The sequence below is a fragment of the Pezoporus wallicus genome, unplaced genomic scaffold (genome assembly GCF_028554395.1).
Source record: "Pezoporus wallicus isolate ANWC-B61680 ecotype Strahan unplaced genomic scaffold, APGP_CSIRO_Pwel_v1 scaffold_11491, whole genome shotgun sequence".
Classification (NCBI taxonomy): domain Eukaryota; kingdom Metazoa; phylum Chordata; class Aves; order Psittaciformes; family Psittacidae; genus Pezoporus; species Pezoporus wallicus.
Window position 1 is genome coordinate 5,868,287 of NW_026642649.1, and position 13,867 is coordinate 5,882,153.

General features: G+C 43.2%; 1 protein-coding gene across 3 annotated transcripts in view; it reads left to right on the top strand.

Moving 5' to 3' along the window:
- Positions 1-13,867, top strand: part of TNS3 (tensin 3) — a 197,570-nt gene that overhangs the window by 167,365 nt on the left and 16,338 nt on the right. For all 3 annotated transcript variants that reach the window (XM_057431640.1, XM_057431641.1, XM_057431642.1), the window contains exons 23-25: positions 9,581-9,752; positions 11,367-12,010; positions 12,638-12,724. In XM_057431640.1, the coding sequence (XP_057287623.1) occupies positions 9,581-9,752; positions 11,367-12,010; positions 12,638-12,724 (903 nt within the window). The remainder of the gene's footprint in view (positions 1-9,580; positions 9,753-11,366; positions 12,011-12,637; positions 12,725-13,867) is intronic.

Below are 13,867 nucleotides of genomic sequence, written 5' to 3' on the forward strand. Positions count from 1 at the left end.
AATTGTTCTGATTCAGGCAGTACATGTAAAATATTCTCACTTTCTCACACCAGATCTAAATTTCCCATCAAAATATAATACAGTCCTAAAGCAACCAACTGTTGTATCATGGGCAGGGTGCCCCAGAATTACTTTAAAGAGCTTGATTCTTTTGGCCTTAATGCAGGTCAGTAGCAGCAGATGCTTGTGTGAACTGCAACTCTAAAGAGCTACTGAATCATAATCCTGAAGAGGCAGACCAGGTAATCATTTGGTAGCTTCACGTCTCATCCTTTTACATGATACTGGAGATACACTGAACTGAGCTTGGCTTTACCTGTTTTAATTCCAGATGATTAAAAGCGGCTTCTGAAAAATCAGTTCCTTTTCTGGTTCTAAAATGGAAATTTGTTTAGGTGTGCCATTTCAGAACTAAAAAGAAGGCCCTGGCTTTTGGTATTCAGGCTGCAGTGAACTGAGCTCAGCCATCTGTGACTCCAGAAAAGTGAATAGGTGAAAGAGGAGCACATTAAGGCAGTAGAAGAGCAGGACCAAAGTGGGACTTGTGGTAGAACGTCCAGACATCAGTTTGATTGCTTCCATTCTTTGTGCTAGTAAGTATGCCTCAGATGTCAAAAGCTGCATACCTGGACCTCTCTGGTGCCTGCTGGCACCAAGGAACTGGACTGAGACAGGAAAAGAGGAGTTCAAACTATCTCTTCCCCTCTTTTTCACCTTAGATGCCATACAATTGAAAATGTCGTTTGGTGCTTGCTTTCCAGGAATACCAGAAAGTCAGCCTCAAGCTCAGTCCCTTCATCATTCACTCAGTATTTGTTCCAGTTTGCCCCCTCTACCTCTCCCCTTGGCCCTTTTGCCCTGGGTCTCTCAGTAGACAGGAGTTGCGTTTTCCAGTTCAGTACGGACAACCTGGACCTGCATCTCCCACGCCTCAAGCAATTTCAGTAGGTAATGAACTTGGGAGGACAGGGCGCATGTTTTACTCTCCTTTCTTGAAAGGTCTTTCAGGTCATTCTGCCTGAGAAAGTATTGCTGTGTATCCTGAAGGTACCAGTTTGTACACTTCTGATTCCTAGTGGTTTTTTTCTCTTCTAAACCTATTGCAATTTAATTTTGCAGTTTGATGAAAATTGTCATATTCACAATGTGAGTGTCTGAAATTCCATCAGGAGATAAACCACAGTAGGAATGGAATTGGCCGTGTCTGAAGCCACTGAACTAAACTAATTTGCTGTGAAAACTTAGTTGCGGGCATGTTAATAATTAGATTCTGGTGGTTTTGTTGGATCTGGTTTGGTTCATCACTGTGTCATGATCTGTTCAAGTACCAGGATCTGCTATACTTCAAGGCAGAATGCAGTGCTTGTGTTTCCGTGTTACGGACTGAGTGTGGTGTTCTCTTTAAGAGGGGTTTGATAAATGTCACATTTTTTGTTTGCATATGACCTGGATGGCTTGAGGAGATGCCTCTGCAGCTGATTTGCATTCCTAAGGCAGCAAAACTATGCTTAAAGTCAATAGCAGAGCATCTGCAAGACCTTTTAAAATACATGAGAAGACATGTGCAACTGATTGCTTTAGTCCCTGGGGAAGCTGCTTTTCTTTTTTCCCCCTGCTGCTATTTGGGAAGATAATAAATGAGTATAAAAAGGGACTTTCAGAAAGGTGTGATAAGAATTTTACTCCTTTCAAGATGCTGAATTGCAACTTGTATTTGGCAAATACGAGTTGTGTTTTGGTGTTTTTGAATGGATGCATGACACCAAGCATCTGAAAATTGGTGGAAGGGTCCGTCAAGGGAAGGGCTGTCTCCTCAGTAGAAAAGAAGCTGGAGAGTGAGATTTTGAGGACAGCGACATGGGTGGGGGAAAGTGGGGTCTGGTAAATCATCCTTTTGATACTTATCCCTGTGCAGACAGGGGCAGAGGGTAAGTGCAGTTAATTCTCTGATTCTAGGGTTGCCTGGAGATAAGCTGACCCCTGGCATAGCTTCAGAGCCTGCGTTTGTTTGTTACTGACAGAAGCCTCTGTGGGCTGTTATGGGAGCTGGAAGTTGCTGGAACACAGGAATGCCCCAGTGTGCACCCAGCCGTTGCCATGCATCTTGCCAGCAGGCCACAGTCTCCCATGGAGGTGGCACAGCTCCAGCCTGGCTCACCCAGGGCTTGCTGGGGATGGCTGCTGTGCCAAGGGTAGTTCCTTGGGGGGCAGTGGGGCTGATTTACAGCTCTCTTCAGGCAAAAGGCAAGAATGGACTTTTTTATTATTCTAAATAAATGCATCTGAAAGGTTCCCAACGCACAGTGAATGCTTTCTAAACACACACAGTAAATAATCGCATGAAATTAGAAGCCTTCAGTCCTGCAGCGTGGCTTGGCTTTAATTACCGACAGTTTGTGTTCTGGTGAATGTGTTATTTCTGCCACCAAATAAATGTCACTGAGAAATACTTTGCCACCTCTCCAAATTTGCTGTTTTATTTCTCAGGTTGTCAGGCACCACTCTGTTGTGTTTTCTGTAAGAGCCAAGCACATAGTACATATTCCACAGATCCTTCTCAGTGCTGATTAATGAAGCAATTGAAGCTGACCTTTGAGGTGCTGAAAGGTTAGTATGTGGATGATGGAGCCACCATCTTCATAGCTTCTCCACACTCAACCTGGCTGATCTGGTTACTCACAGGGTGTTGATCCAAACAGGCATTAGCAGAATCTCCAAGCATTACTAACTTTGTCTTTTCCTTGACAAGTTTGAAAAAGACCCTGTTATATCTGTTTGCTGTTGGTGGGGCTTGGCGAAGTAGGGGAACTGCTGGTGCCTCCACGATAGTACATGATTCTGGCTCATGACATGTCTCCTTCTGGAATAACACAGGCAGTTGTGAAGATGTTATGGATGTGCATAAACCCCAGCAGATTCCAGGCCAGCAGAGAAACTGCTCCTGTTCCATCCATTAAAAATAGATAAATAAAAATAGAAACAACAGAAAAAAACACCTCCGCCAAAACTAAGCCCTCCTCTTTCTATCCCTAAACTGCCCTCTTTTTTCCTGTCAGTGGTCCCCAAAGCAGGGTGTGTGCCCTGCTGAAAAGGGTCAGGAGCTGCACTGGGTATTGGGCTGGAAGAGAGTTCTCAGCTTTTCTAAAGCTAATTAAAAAGGTGGATTTCAAATTTTATTGTGATTTGGTAATATTCAGTTGTGGGAGAGGGGATTCGTTGGAGCAAAACGGGGCTCCATCCTCTAGTTCTGTGGTTGGTTTAGCTATCCGTAGGTGAACTAAAAAGCAAAAAACATGAAGATATAAACTGTGTTAGTCTTTTAGGATTCTTTTTTTTTTCTAAAAAAATAAGAGTTTTGAAGAAATACTGTTGAAAGCAGGATTTCTGTGGCTATAGCCAGTAAAATACCTGACTAACCTTCAGTGTAAAATCCAGTTTGTGTATAAGAAGTAGAAAATGTTGCAGATTTTCAGGTGCCCTCAGAGCTCCTCTGTGGCAGTGGAAACTTTGGCATGGTGACTACGGTGGGCAAAATGTGCTGATTCAGCATTTTTTTTGCTGCAGGTTTTGGGGAGCGATTACTGGAACATAAGGCAACAATAACAGTGATTGTATCAGGCTACAAGTTGTTATTTGGGAAGTTTCTCAACGGATTACCTCTTTTCTAAACTATAAACTCTCCAAATCTGTCCTATCAGAAATGTGAAGAGCATGGAATCATAGAATCCCAGACTGGTTTAGGTTAGAAAGGACCTTAAGATCATCCGGTTCCAGCCCCCCTGCCATGGGCAGGGACACCTCACGCTAGACCAGGTTGCTCCAAGCCCCATCCAACCTGGCCTTGAACACTGCCAGGGATGGGGCAACCACAGCTTCTCTGGGCACCCTGTGCCAGCGCCTCAGCACCCTCACAGGGAAGAACTGCCTTAGATCTAACCTGAACTTTCCCTGTTTCAGTTTGAACCCATCACCCCTTGTCCTATTGCTACAGTTCCTGATGAAGAACTCCTTTTTCAGGGACAGTGAACAGGAAGGTGTTTGTTGCTGCTTGGGGTAGCTTAGAGTTTTCTTTCAGTGTGAATGGCTTAGGTTAGCATGGTTGTGTTTTAACTCTTCTCCACCAAAAGAAACACTAATAGAGTAAATAACATGTTCTCAGAGCTCTTATTTTTGAAACACTTAAGAAGTAATGGTGGAAGCTGGCTAGCAGGAACAGCTTGAGGGATTTAACCCTGAATGAGAGATGGAACAACTTGTGTTGGAAAGGGTAGCATGTACTGTGCAAAAAGAGGTAACAAAGTCATTCCCTTGGCAGGTGAAATGATAAAAGACAAGAGCTTGAGGATCGTTTGTTGATTTCCACATATTCTATGGGAAGGAAGGAACAATGGGGCCAAAGTTTGTGGGTTTCATGGAACGAGTAATTCTGATCACTGCATTTTTGTGAAACTGAAAGCAGGATATAGCAAGTATAAAAGGTCACAGTTGCAGAGTTGAAAGCAAAAGAGTTTCAGCATTATCTCAGTCTCACTAATTTTGGCACCTGAGCATTTGGAAAAGAGAGGAGAAAGTGAAGATGGCTGCTCCATAAGAACCTTGCAGTGCCAAGGACTTGAAAAGGTGTCAGTTTGTGAACTGCTCAGGAGACTTGCTGTCTCCTTTCTCCCTGTGCAGGGATTGTTAACTCTGGCCTTTCCTGTGAGCTGTATAGAGGTTGTGAAGGAGCTTCACTGGTGCCAATTGTGTTGTTAGCACTCTGTCAGCTGCCGGAGGGACTCTTTTTCAAGGGAGCCAAATCCTTTTGTCATGAATTCACTTTTTCCAGGGTTTTTGGCTCTCTGGAGTAGTACAAACCTCTGTTTCTCCATACTCACACTGTGCAGTTGGAATTGTGTGCTCCTTTTCACTTCATCCAGTCCAATTAGCTGTCACTGGATGTTGCATGTCAGTACCTCTCTTCCACTGAAGCTCTCTTCCTTGCTCCAGTGTTTCCTTTGAAACTGTGACTTCCCAGTTGATATTTCCATCCACATTTCCTTTACTGAAATATTGGCAAAATGACTTGGAAGAGCTAAAATCGTGCCTGCTCTGTACTTCAATGGTATTTTTGCTGTCATTGACTGTTTCTCTGATGAAGCTTTCTCCACTTTTCTCCTTTTGTAGTTTTAAGGTTTGGAAAGAAACATTCCTAAACAAACCTCTCTCATAAAATGTGCTTAAATATCTTTATCCAGTACTTTTTGTCTTACTTACACACTTCAATCCATGGAGCCATCTACTGTGTCTCTAGATAGGTTGTTCTTACTACTAAAGGCTAAGGTAGTCTCTGGTCCTTGCTCTACCTTTCCTTTCATGCGTAACATCTCAGAGCTGAGTTGAGCCTTATCTTCTGCAAAACGTTCAGGTGAATGGCAGAGTAACTTGCTTGATGAGCAGTAAGATTTTAATATTGGAAAAGGGAAGTGGGCATCTTTTATCCCCTGGATAAGGTAAAGTTGTATCAGCAGAGACTATTGTCATAGGAACTCTTACAGTTCCGTGGCTGTGGGAAGCGAGATGAACAGCTCAGCACTGTGTGGAGTTTACACTGGCAGTGATGTAAACTCTAAATGGTAGTTGGAGCCAGCTGAATGCCAAGCCGTGAAGTGCCATGGAGTTTTTGGGAATGCTGGGAGTGCTGCGTGCCTTTGTGGAAGTGGAGGGACCTGTGAGTCAGAGTGTTGATACGTGGAATGTTTCATAGCCATATCTGAAGTGGCTTTTGTTAGGCTCTAGCCATCAAAGGAGGGGTCACAAAATAGACTCTTAAATTGCACAAAGCATCTTGCCCTTCTGCTGTTCTTCAGGGCTGGCAGTGGATCGGTTACTTTGGCTTGCTTTAGGGCAGTATGCTTTTCTGTGTCCATTCAGCTTTTAGACTGGCCTGAGAGAAGTCGGGGGTGGTCAGCTCAGGGGTTTGGGAGTGGAACAGTGACTTAAGAGTTCTCTTTCCCCAAAAATGAAACTGAGGACTGGAGTTTCCAACTTCATCCAGTGCAGGTTAGGTACCAGCTTCTCAGAAAAACAGCTACAAAGATAGGAGTGTTAGAAGCTGCTTTAGCATACAAGGTGGAATGGCTGCTTCTTTCTTTTCCCTGCCAATGTTGGACCATTGTCTCCAAAGCTGTGAGGTGATTTTGCCCTTCAGCTCCTACAAGAGAGGAAAAGGAAGGTTTTTACATCTTTTATCTGGTCCATGGCATGGGTTAAGCCACTCAGGAGGGAAAGGGTGGGGGGGTTGGTGGATTTTTTGTTTTAACAGGTTTAGTGGATTAAAGTACAGGTTAATCTGTAACTTCCTACATTATATAGCTGTATCCTAGACGCATCCAGGAGTTTGTGCTTACAACTGAAAGAAGCTTGCAGCCTTCACAAGTATTTGCCCTTTACTGCCAAGTGGAACAGTAGAAGAGCAAGCTGGATATTTTTCTGCCTTGCATGTGGGCACAGTAGTATTTGTCTTCTTCCTGAAAGTCACTTTTCTGTAGTGTGTGATGCAAAGAGTCCAGTTCATCTATTAGGTTCTGCCTGTAAAATGGATGGTCAGTGTAGATACATAGGTCTGACCTGAGTGCATGAAGACACATGAACATGAATGATCCTGGTTTTGTTATGTCACTAATTTTAAGTAGGGAGCTGCACTTTTACACTGTCAGCATTCTTGCAGAGATAATGGCATAGATTTAGTAGGGACCTACAGCAAGAAGCACTGATGCTTTGCATCAAACATGCCAGGGGAGTCTGTACCATGCATACAGAAACACTGCTGAAGCTATGGGGATTGCATCGAGTTAACGATAATGAGATAAAGGGTTAAGAGCTGACTGGTGAGTGTGGACTCTGCATCAGACAATAGAGACATAGCTGAAATATTGAGCAAGCTTGTTTTCAAATGAAATATAAACAAAGCTGCTTTCGTGGGAAAGTGCCTTTCAGATAGACTTGCACAGCCTGGGAAGAGCTGTATGGAGTTTGCATTCTTTCCACACATTACATGCCTGGCTGCCAGTAGCTTTTCCCTCTTAGTTTAGTATTTTACACCTGTGAAAAGGGGTTATGAAAAGAAATGCTGCATCTTTGAGTGTGGCAGCACGCAACAATCGGCGCTCTGAAGATAACAGCAACAGTCCAAGGCCTGAAACAGTAGTCAGGTCTTGGTCCATTTCTTCAAGCAAGTGCTGTTATTGCTGGGAGAAGGAGTGGATTTTGCTGTGTGAATGCTTCAGATTAGCTATTAAACACACAGCTGAGATCTCATTAGATTGGGAGATTTGAATCTATTTCAGAAGGACCGTCACTGCCCTTCCTTTGCCCAGCTTTTTAGTTACTGGAGTATAGTGACTCACCAGTATGGCCTAGCATCAGGGGCACAAAACCAAGCAAGCGTTTGGAGTTAAGCCTGTGATCATAATTCCCAGTGGCTCTTGGGAATCATAGCATCATGGAATGGTTAGGCATTAACCTCTTCCGTGCAGCAGCAGAGTCACCTCAAACTGCAGTGTGATTGGGAAGCATCTGCAGGTTCATGTGCAGAGGGGAGGTGGGATGTCTGCTGCATTTACATTAGTTTCTCTTACAGATGCTGCTATCAGTAAGTTCATCTGCTTTTCGCCTAGAGTCTGAGGGGGCTCTGGTAGTCTTCAGCTGTACAACATCAGTTTGACCAATCCATCTTCAGTGAATCTTTTTATTTCTCAGATAGTAGTTAAGACAAAGTAATATTACTTTGTTACGTATTAAAATCATAGCTCAAGGCTTAACATCAATCTTTATAATACTTGGGTAAACACTCAATCTGTGTAATACTTGTAAAAGCAAGCACCGCTGATTTCAGCAGGAATATGGCCTAAATCATGGGTTTGTGCAGCCAGCTTTTTTGACTGTGTTTGCACCAGTATGGGAATGACTGTAATATATCTGATCTATTAGACAGAGATTTCTCTAGCTCTTCCACACCACACACATTTCTGCACTGTTTCCTTAAAGTTCACTTTTACGGCTGGTGTGGCTGTAGTTAAAGTAATGGGTATAGATAAAAGTGTTGCAGTTTTCTGTTTCCTTCACCCAGTTAAATGTTTGCTTTGTACAGTATGTATGCTATGTGAGGAATTCGAATGGTTTGCAGTCAGGACACTGATCTGCAGATTTTCTTATCTCAGGCATTTCTTTTTAAGTACCTTGCACTCCCCCATTCAAATAATAGTAGAGCCAGGCTCTAAGATGAATTGAAGGAAAAAGAAGATTTATTTAGACTTGTTTCAGTGTTGCTCACACAAACAGTGAGAACCTTCCTCCTCTTTACATTAGAAAGGTTTCTTTATGGGAAAGATGCATTAGCACAATCTTAACTCTTTGTAGGACTGGAATTGTAGAAAACAGTGCTGTTGAAGCTGGGCTTCTGTGAACAGGTGTTGGATTGCTTTAGATGCAGTAACGAAATGCAACCCTCACTAGGGCTTGACTGGTTATTAAAATGCACCCATAAAGAAGGGATTAAACTGTTCCTGTATAAAGCCCAGTTATCAAGAGAGACCTTGCAGTGGTATCAGCCAGCTCCCTCAGCTCCTGCATGTGCAGCCTGTCAGGCCCCAGAGGACATATTGAGGCCTTTCACTTCTTAAAAGGGGCCTATAAGAAAGATGGGGAGAGGCTTTTTAGTGTGGTCTGTTGCGACAGGGTGAGGAGGTTTTAAACGAAAAGAGAGATATTCAGGGTGGATATGAGGGAGAAATTTTTTACACTGAGGGTGGTAAAACCCTGGCACAGGTTGCCCAGAGGATGCATCATCCCTGGAGACATTCAGGCCAGGCTGGATGTGGTTCTGGGCAACCTGATCTAGTTGGAAGATGTCCCTGCTCATTGCAGGGTTTTGGTCTGGATGAGCTTTGAAGGTCTGGTCCCTTCCAACCCAAACTGTTCTGTGATTCTATGACTTAGGTACGTCCAGTTTGTTTAGGTGCTCTTTTGCTTGGTCCTCCTCCACTGAGGATAAGTCTTCCTTGATCCACATTTTTCCTGTGGGCTCAGGGGTTTGGGATTCCCAAAGGCCTGTCTTACTGGTAAAGACTGAGGTGAAGAAGGTTTTGAGTGCCTCAGTGTGTCATTTTTCTTCAGGTCCCCTGCCCCATTCAGTAGTGGGCTGAATTAATACACTAGTTTTCTGTCACTTTGGTGTTTAAGTCACCCTGATGGTGTGTGTAGTTACATAGGACACTTGACTAGACATACCTGATTAACACTGTGGCTTGTGGAATGCAAACCAGCTTGGAACAGAGAGGACTGTTTTCACTCGGGGCTTGAGAATGTACCCTGGAGAACTGACCAAACAGTTTGAGTGGTGCAATTCTGGAATCATTACTCCCTCTGCTATTTGTCTTACTAGATGCTTTCAGCAATCAGCATCATGTTGTGAAATAAAATGTCACTGCTCAAACAAATAATAACTCTTCTTTATTAAAGAACAGCACTTCTGTCAGTACAAGAACCACCAAAATGTGACTTGTTTTTTCACTTGCCTTGCACTTTGTTTCCTTTGCTGCAGAATCTCGAAGTTACACAGAAGCCATTAACCACTCTGTGGTGATGTCTGACAGCACTGTGGGCACTAACCCGGCCTTGCTGAGGGCCAACATGCAGCCGGATCCCTCCTTTCAGCACTGTTTTGCATCTTCGTGTACTGTTTCAAGTAACAGTCCTATCACAGGGGCAGAAAGGTAGGGAAAGATTCTCCTACCTTACTGTTTAATTCTTATAACTACTTTCCAGCCAAGATGTTGTACTTGCAGAGCATTTGTGCAAGGGCTTTGAGTTTGGTTGTTACGTTTAGTGATGATGTCCACCAGCAGGAACTCACCACGTACGCAGACGTTATTTGTATAGCAGGGATACAGTTAGCTTTGAAGATAAATAGGAATACAAAACTAAATAGGAATTTATAGCTCACTTACTTCACTGTGTGCTAGTACAAGCTCATACATACTTTCCTGTGTGCTTAACCAGCTCCTCTAATGCTTTACTGAAAAGCAGTTCATGAAATTTGACACTGGAATAAGTTGCAGATGAGAGAGAGGGAGCACTCTCCTCACTGCAGTTCCTGTGTTTCTAGTCAGTGAATGTCAGAGGATTTGGTTTTGGTAGTGAAGAGCTGACTCCCTCCCAACTGCCCAGCAGGCTGCGAGGTTTTATTATTTCATATTTGTATGATGGTAAACATGTAGGCTCTGGACCAGAGCTTGAATAGTATACGTTTAGAACACAGTTCTTGTCCCAAGGAGCTTACAGCATAAGATGACAAACAACAGGAATCACAGCAAGCAAACGAGTCCCAGGTTACTGTTAGAGGGCTCAGAAGAACAGGACAATGGATAGTCAGTCATTAGCTACACCCTGTATTTACTTACTAGATGAGGTGTTATGTTACAGCTGTTTAGCCTTCCTTCTCTATCACTCTGCAACAGCATTCCTTTGTGGCTAATTATCCTATTCTGGTTCTTGGATCATTGGCTCCTTTTTCACAGTAAGTATTTGCAATGTTGTTGGTTGGTGTGTCAGACTCTCAGTGAGGAGTCCAAGTATGCTGATACCTATTTATCTTTTATTTATCACATCTAATTCATCTCAGGCAGTACTTGGACTGTGCGAGAATGTTTTTGTAATTATGAATTTGAATCATAAGACTGAACAAAGTATGTTAGTGTTTTCGGAGGCAGAGGAGGCAATGTAACATTCATTATAAGTAGATATGAATTAAAAGCTTATTGGGCAATGGAGTCATTATCAAGTTTACATTCCTACTTCAAGCTTTATCTAGAAAATGTTCCTTTCTAAGCATTTTCTTTCTGCTGTTTTTCATTTCACCTAGCAGATAGCTGCAGCTCTGGGGTTTTTTTCTTGCAGTGATTTCTTCTGTTTTCCTTCTGCTTTGGTCTGTTCAAATCTACTGGTATCCATTTCCACAATTCCCTTTTAATGAAAAATCCTTTCTTTTTTATATCTCATGTCACCTCTTTTCCCTTCTTCTTCCCTCCACCTTCTCCCCATTCCTCCTGCCCCCCATCAGCATAGCTAGGTGGAGGGTGACATGAGGCAGAAGGTAAAGACCTACACTTGAAGAAATGAGTGATTGGGGTGGGGCTGGAATCCCTTGATCCAGCTGCATCACCAGGTCCAGCATGTGTCGAAGAGCACCCTCAGGTATTGCCCTGGGTGAGGCGATTCCTTGTTTCAGTGATCGCTGCTGCAGTATGGATTGTACAGTGACACTTCAAGGGAATGATTTAGCTGTTGGTTTCTTCTTTTGTGTTCAAGTTCTGGCTTTTTTTCCATAGCTCTTCTGCAACAGAACGTCCTTGGCTTGAAAGCAGCCCTAAAGCTTCCCCGTCACTCCAGCTGTCAATGGGAAACAGCAGGCCGCCAGGAGGTTACCGTGTGCCCTCAGAATTTTCCAACGCCGTGCAAGATGTCTCCCTCTTGTCTCATTTCCAAAGTCCAGGACTGCAAGTTGTCACCCTGAGCAGCCTGGAGAATTCACCAGCAGAGCCACAGGAAGAACCTGCAGTCAGCAGCAGCGCCCGGGCCTACCTGAGCTACAGTGGGGGCAGCAGGGGCAGTAGCTCTCCACAAGAGGAGAAACAAGCTGCTTTCATAGCCAATACTAGCATGTCTCCTAAAACTGTGAGCTCATCAGTGGCAAGTGCTGAGGACAATGGTGTTTTGACACAAAACTATATAACAGTGGCCTCTGGACTCAATAGCCAGAACAGTGCAGTCCAGCAGCACCATGCAGGGAATCTTCATGCTCAACCACCTCTTCCAGAGAAAAAGAGGTCCTCCGAAGGAGACCGTTCCTTTGCCTCTGTGTCCCCTTCTTCAAGTGGCTTCTCGAGCCCCCACAGTGGGAGCACAATCAGCATCCCCTTCCCAAATGTCCTCCCAGATTTCTCAAAAATGTTAAACACTTCCCCAGTGCCAGGTAGGTTTGTGTATTGTAGAAATGCAGATTCCATTAGGTTTTATATGAGTCTAAAAAAAGCACTTTGAGGATTTTAGAAGTGGGGATGGGGAGCAATGAAATGAAAATGGCACAGAGCACTTGAGTGTTTGCAGTAAGCAGCACCAGCTCGGTGGGTTTGGATGTATTTCTCAAAGAGCAAGGCTGCAGAATTCTTTCTGCAGTTCCCTAGATGTCAGCCAAGGGCAGCCTGCCTTTTGAACTGCTGAACTGCAAGCAAGCAGTGTGGAGTCCAACTTCTTTCCATAAGGGCTGGCTTCTCTGCACCCTTCTATACCTGTGTCAGAATAGTTAAAAATGTAGATGTGTATTCACATTGAGAAGTTTGCATTTAATACAGCTTTACACATGGAAGAGTTTTTAATATTTTATGGGGTTTACAAAATGAAAGTCCAAGAATGCTGTCAGAATCTTAGTGTACAGTGACACTGTGATATTTGTTGGTTCTAAACCAGTTCAGAGTTCTAAGTTGTCCTTCTAATCACAAGTGTTTTGAATAATGAACGTGATTGGAATTTGTAAGAACAGTAAAAAATGCTTTTGTGTTTAAGCAATATCTTGACCATTTTTTTCCCTTCTATTTCACAGAAAACACAACTGATAAACACGTGACTGTAAAATTTGTCCAGGACACATCCAAATTCTGGTATAAGCCAGATATTTCAAGAGAACAAGGTATATCAACTGTACACATTCTGGCACATCCATTCACAGGAAGGCTGGTCAGAGAATTAACTCTCCTTGAGTTGATTTGATGCATACCTGATGTCTAAAAAAAATACGGGAAGAAATACAAAGCCCAGAAGGGCCACAGACAGCCTCACTTGATTTCTTTTGTCCAAAGGCTGAATTTAAGAGCGGAGGGCAGTTAAGGAGTCTCCAAACAACGTTCAGTTGACCAGACAAATTCTTAGGCTAATGGAATGAGCTCCAGTTTAAATTTGCTGCTGCAAATGTGCTTCACTGGAAAGCTCCAGGGTTTGGAATGGCAGATTATGTGTGAGGGAACTGCTCTCAGAAACGTTTTGAATACATGTGTGCTGCTCTGGCATGATCTTAGCCATGTGTGTTTCTCTGCACAGATAATAGGTTGAGAGATGCTAAACATCAGGGAAGAATTAATTAGCCAGAAGTCACCATAAAGGCATCCTCATCTACCAGTCATTCTGTAGCCTGAATTTCACTGCCAGCTGCAAGTGACATACATTATTTCTTGAAGGTCACAAAATAACACCCCCATGCAACAACAATACAGATACAGTACATCTATATGTAGATGTATTACTGAATGAGATAAAGCTGTAACTATATATGTGAAAATATATACATACAAACTTACACGTCGTCCATGCAACAGTGTGTAAGTAAATCATGCTGGGTGCTTTGCAAATGCAACTGGTCTGATGGTCCTTGTGTCTGTATTGTAATACTCAGCTATACTGAATTCTATTTAATGAGTTATAGGAGGATTTCAACTGGGATTCTTAAAATGTGGTTGTCAGAAAGTAAAAATAACAGATTAGGTCTGCATTGGGAAGGGAATCCGTGCTAAAGCAAAATAGTGTGAGCTTCAGCTACTGCCAAATAATGAATTGCTCTGTCTAGTTCATAGTTTCTCAAATGGCGAGGATGCCTCTTAGAGCATAGTGGTAAATCTGAGTTGAGGGTAATAAAGATCATAGAAAACAGATCATTATTTTCTCATTAGATTGTGGGTTTTGGTCCTTTAACTCCAGTCCCCTTCCCTGTGTCTGCTCCTCCGCCCACAATGACAACTTTAAATGTGCAAAGAAAATGTCCTGACTTGATGTGAGTCCA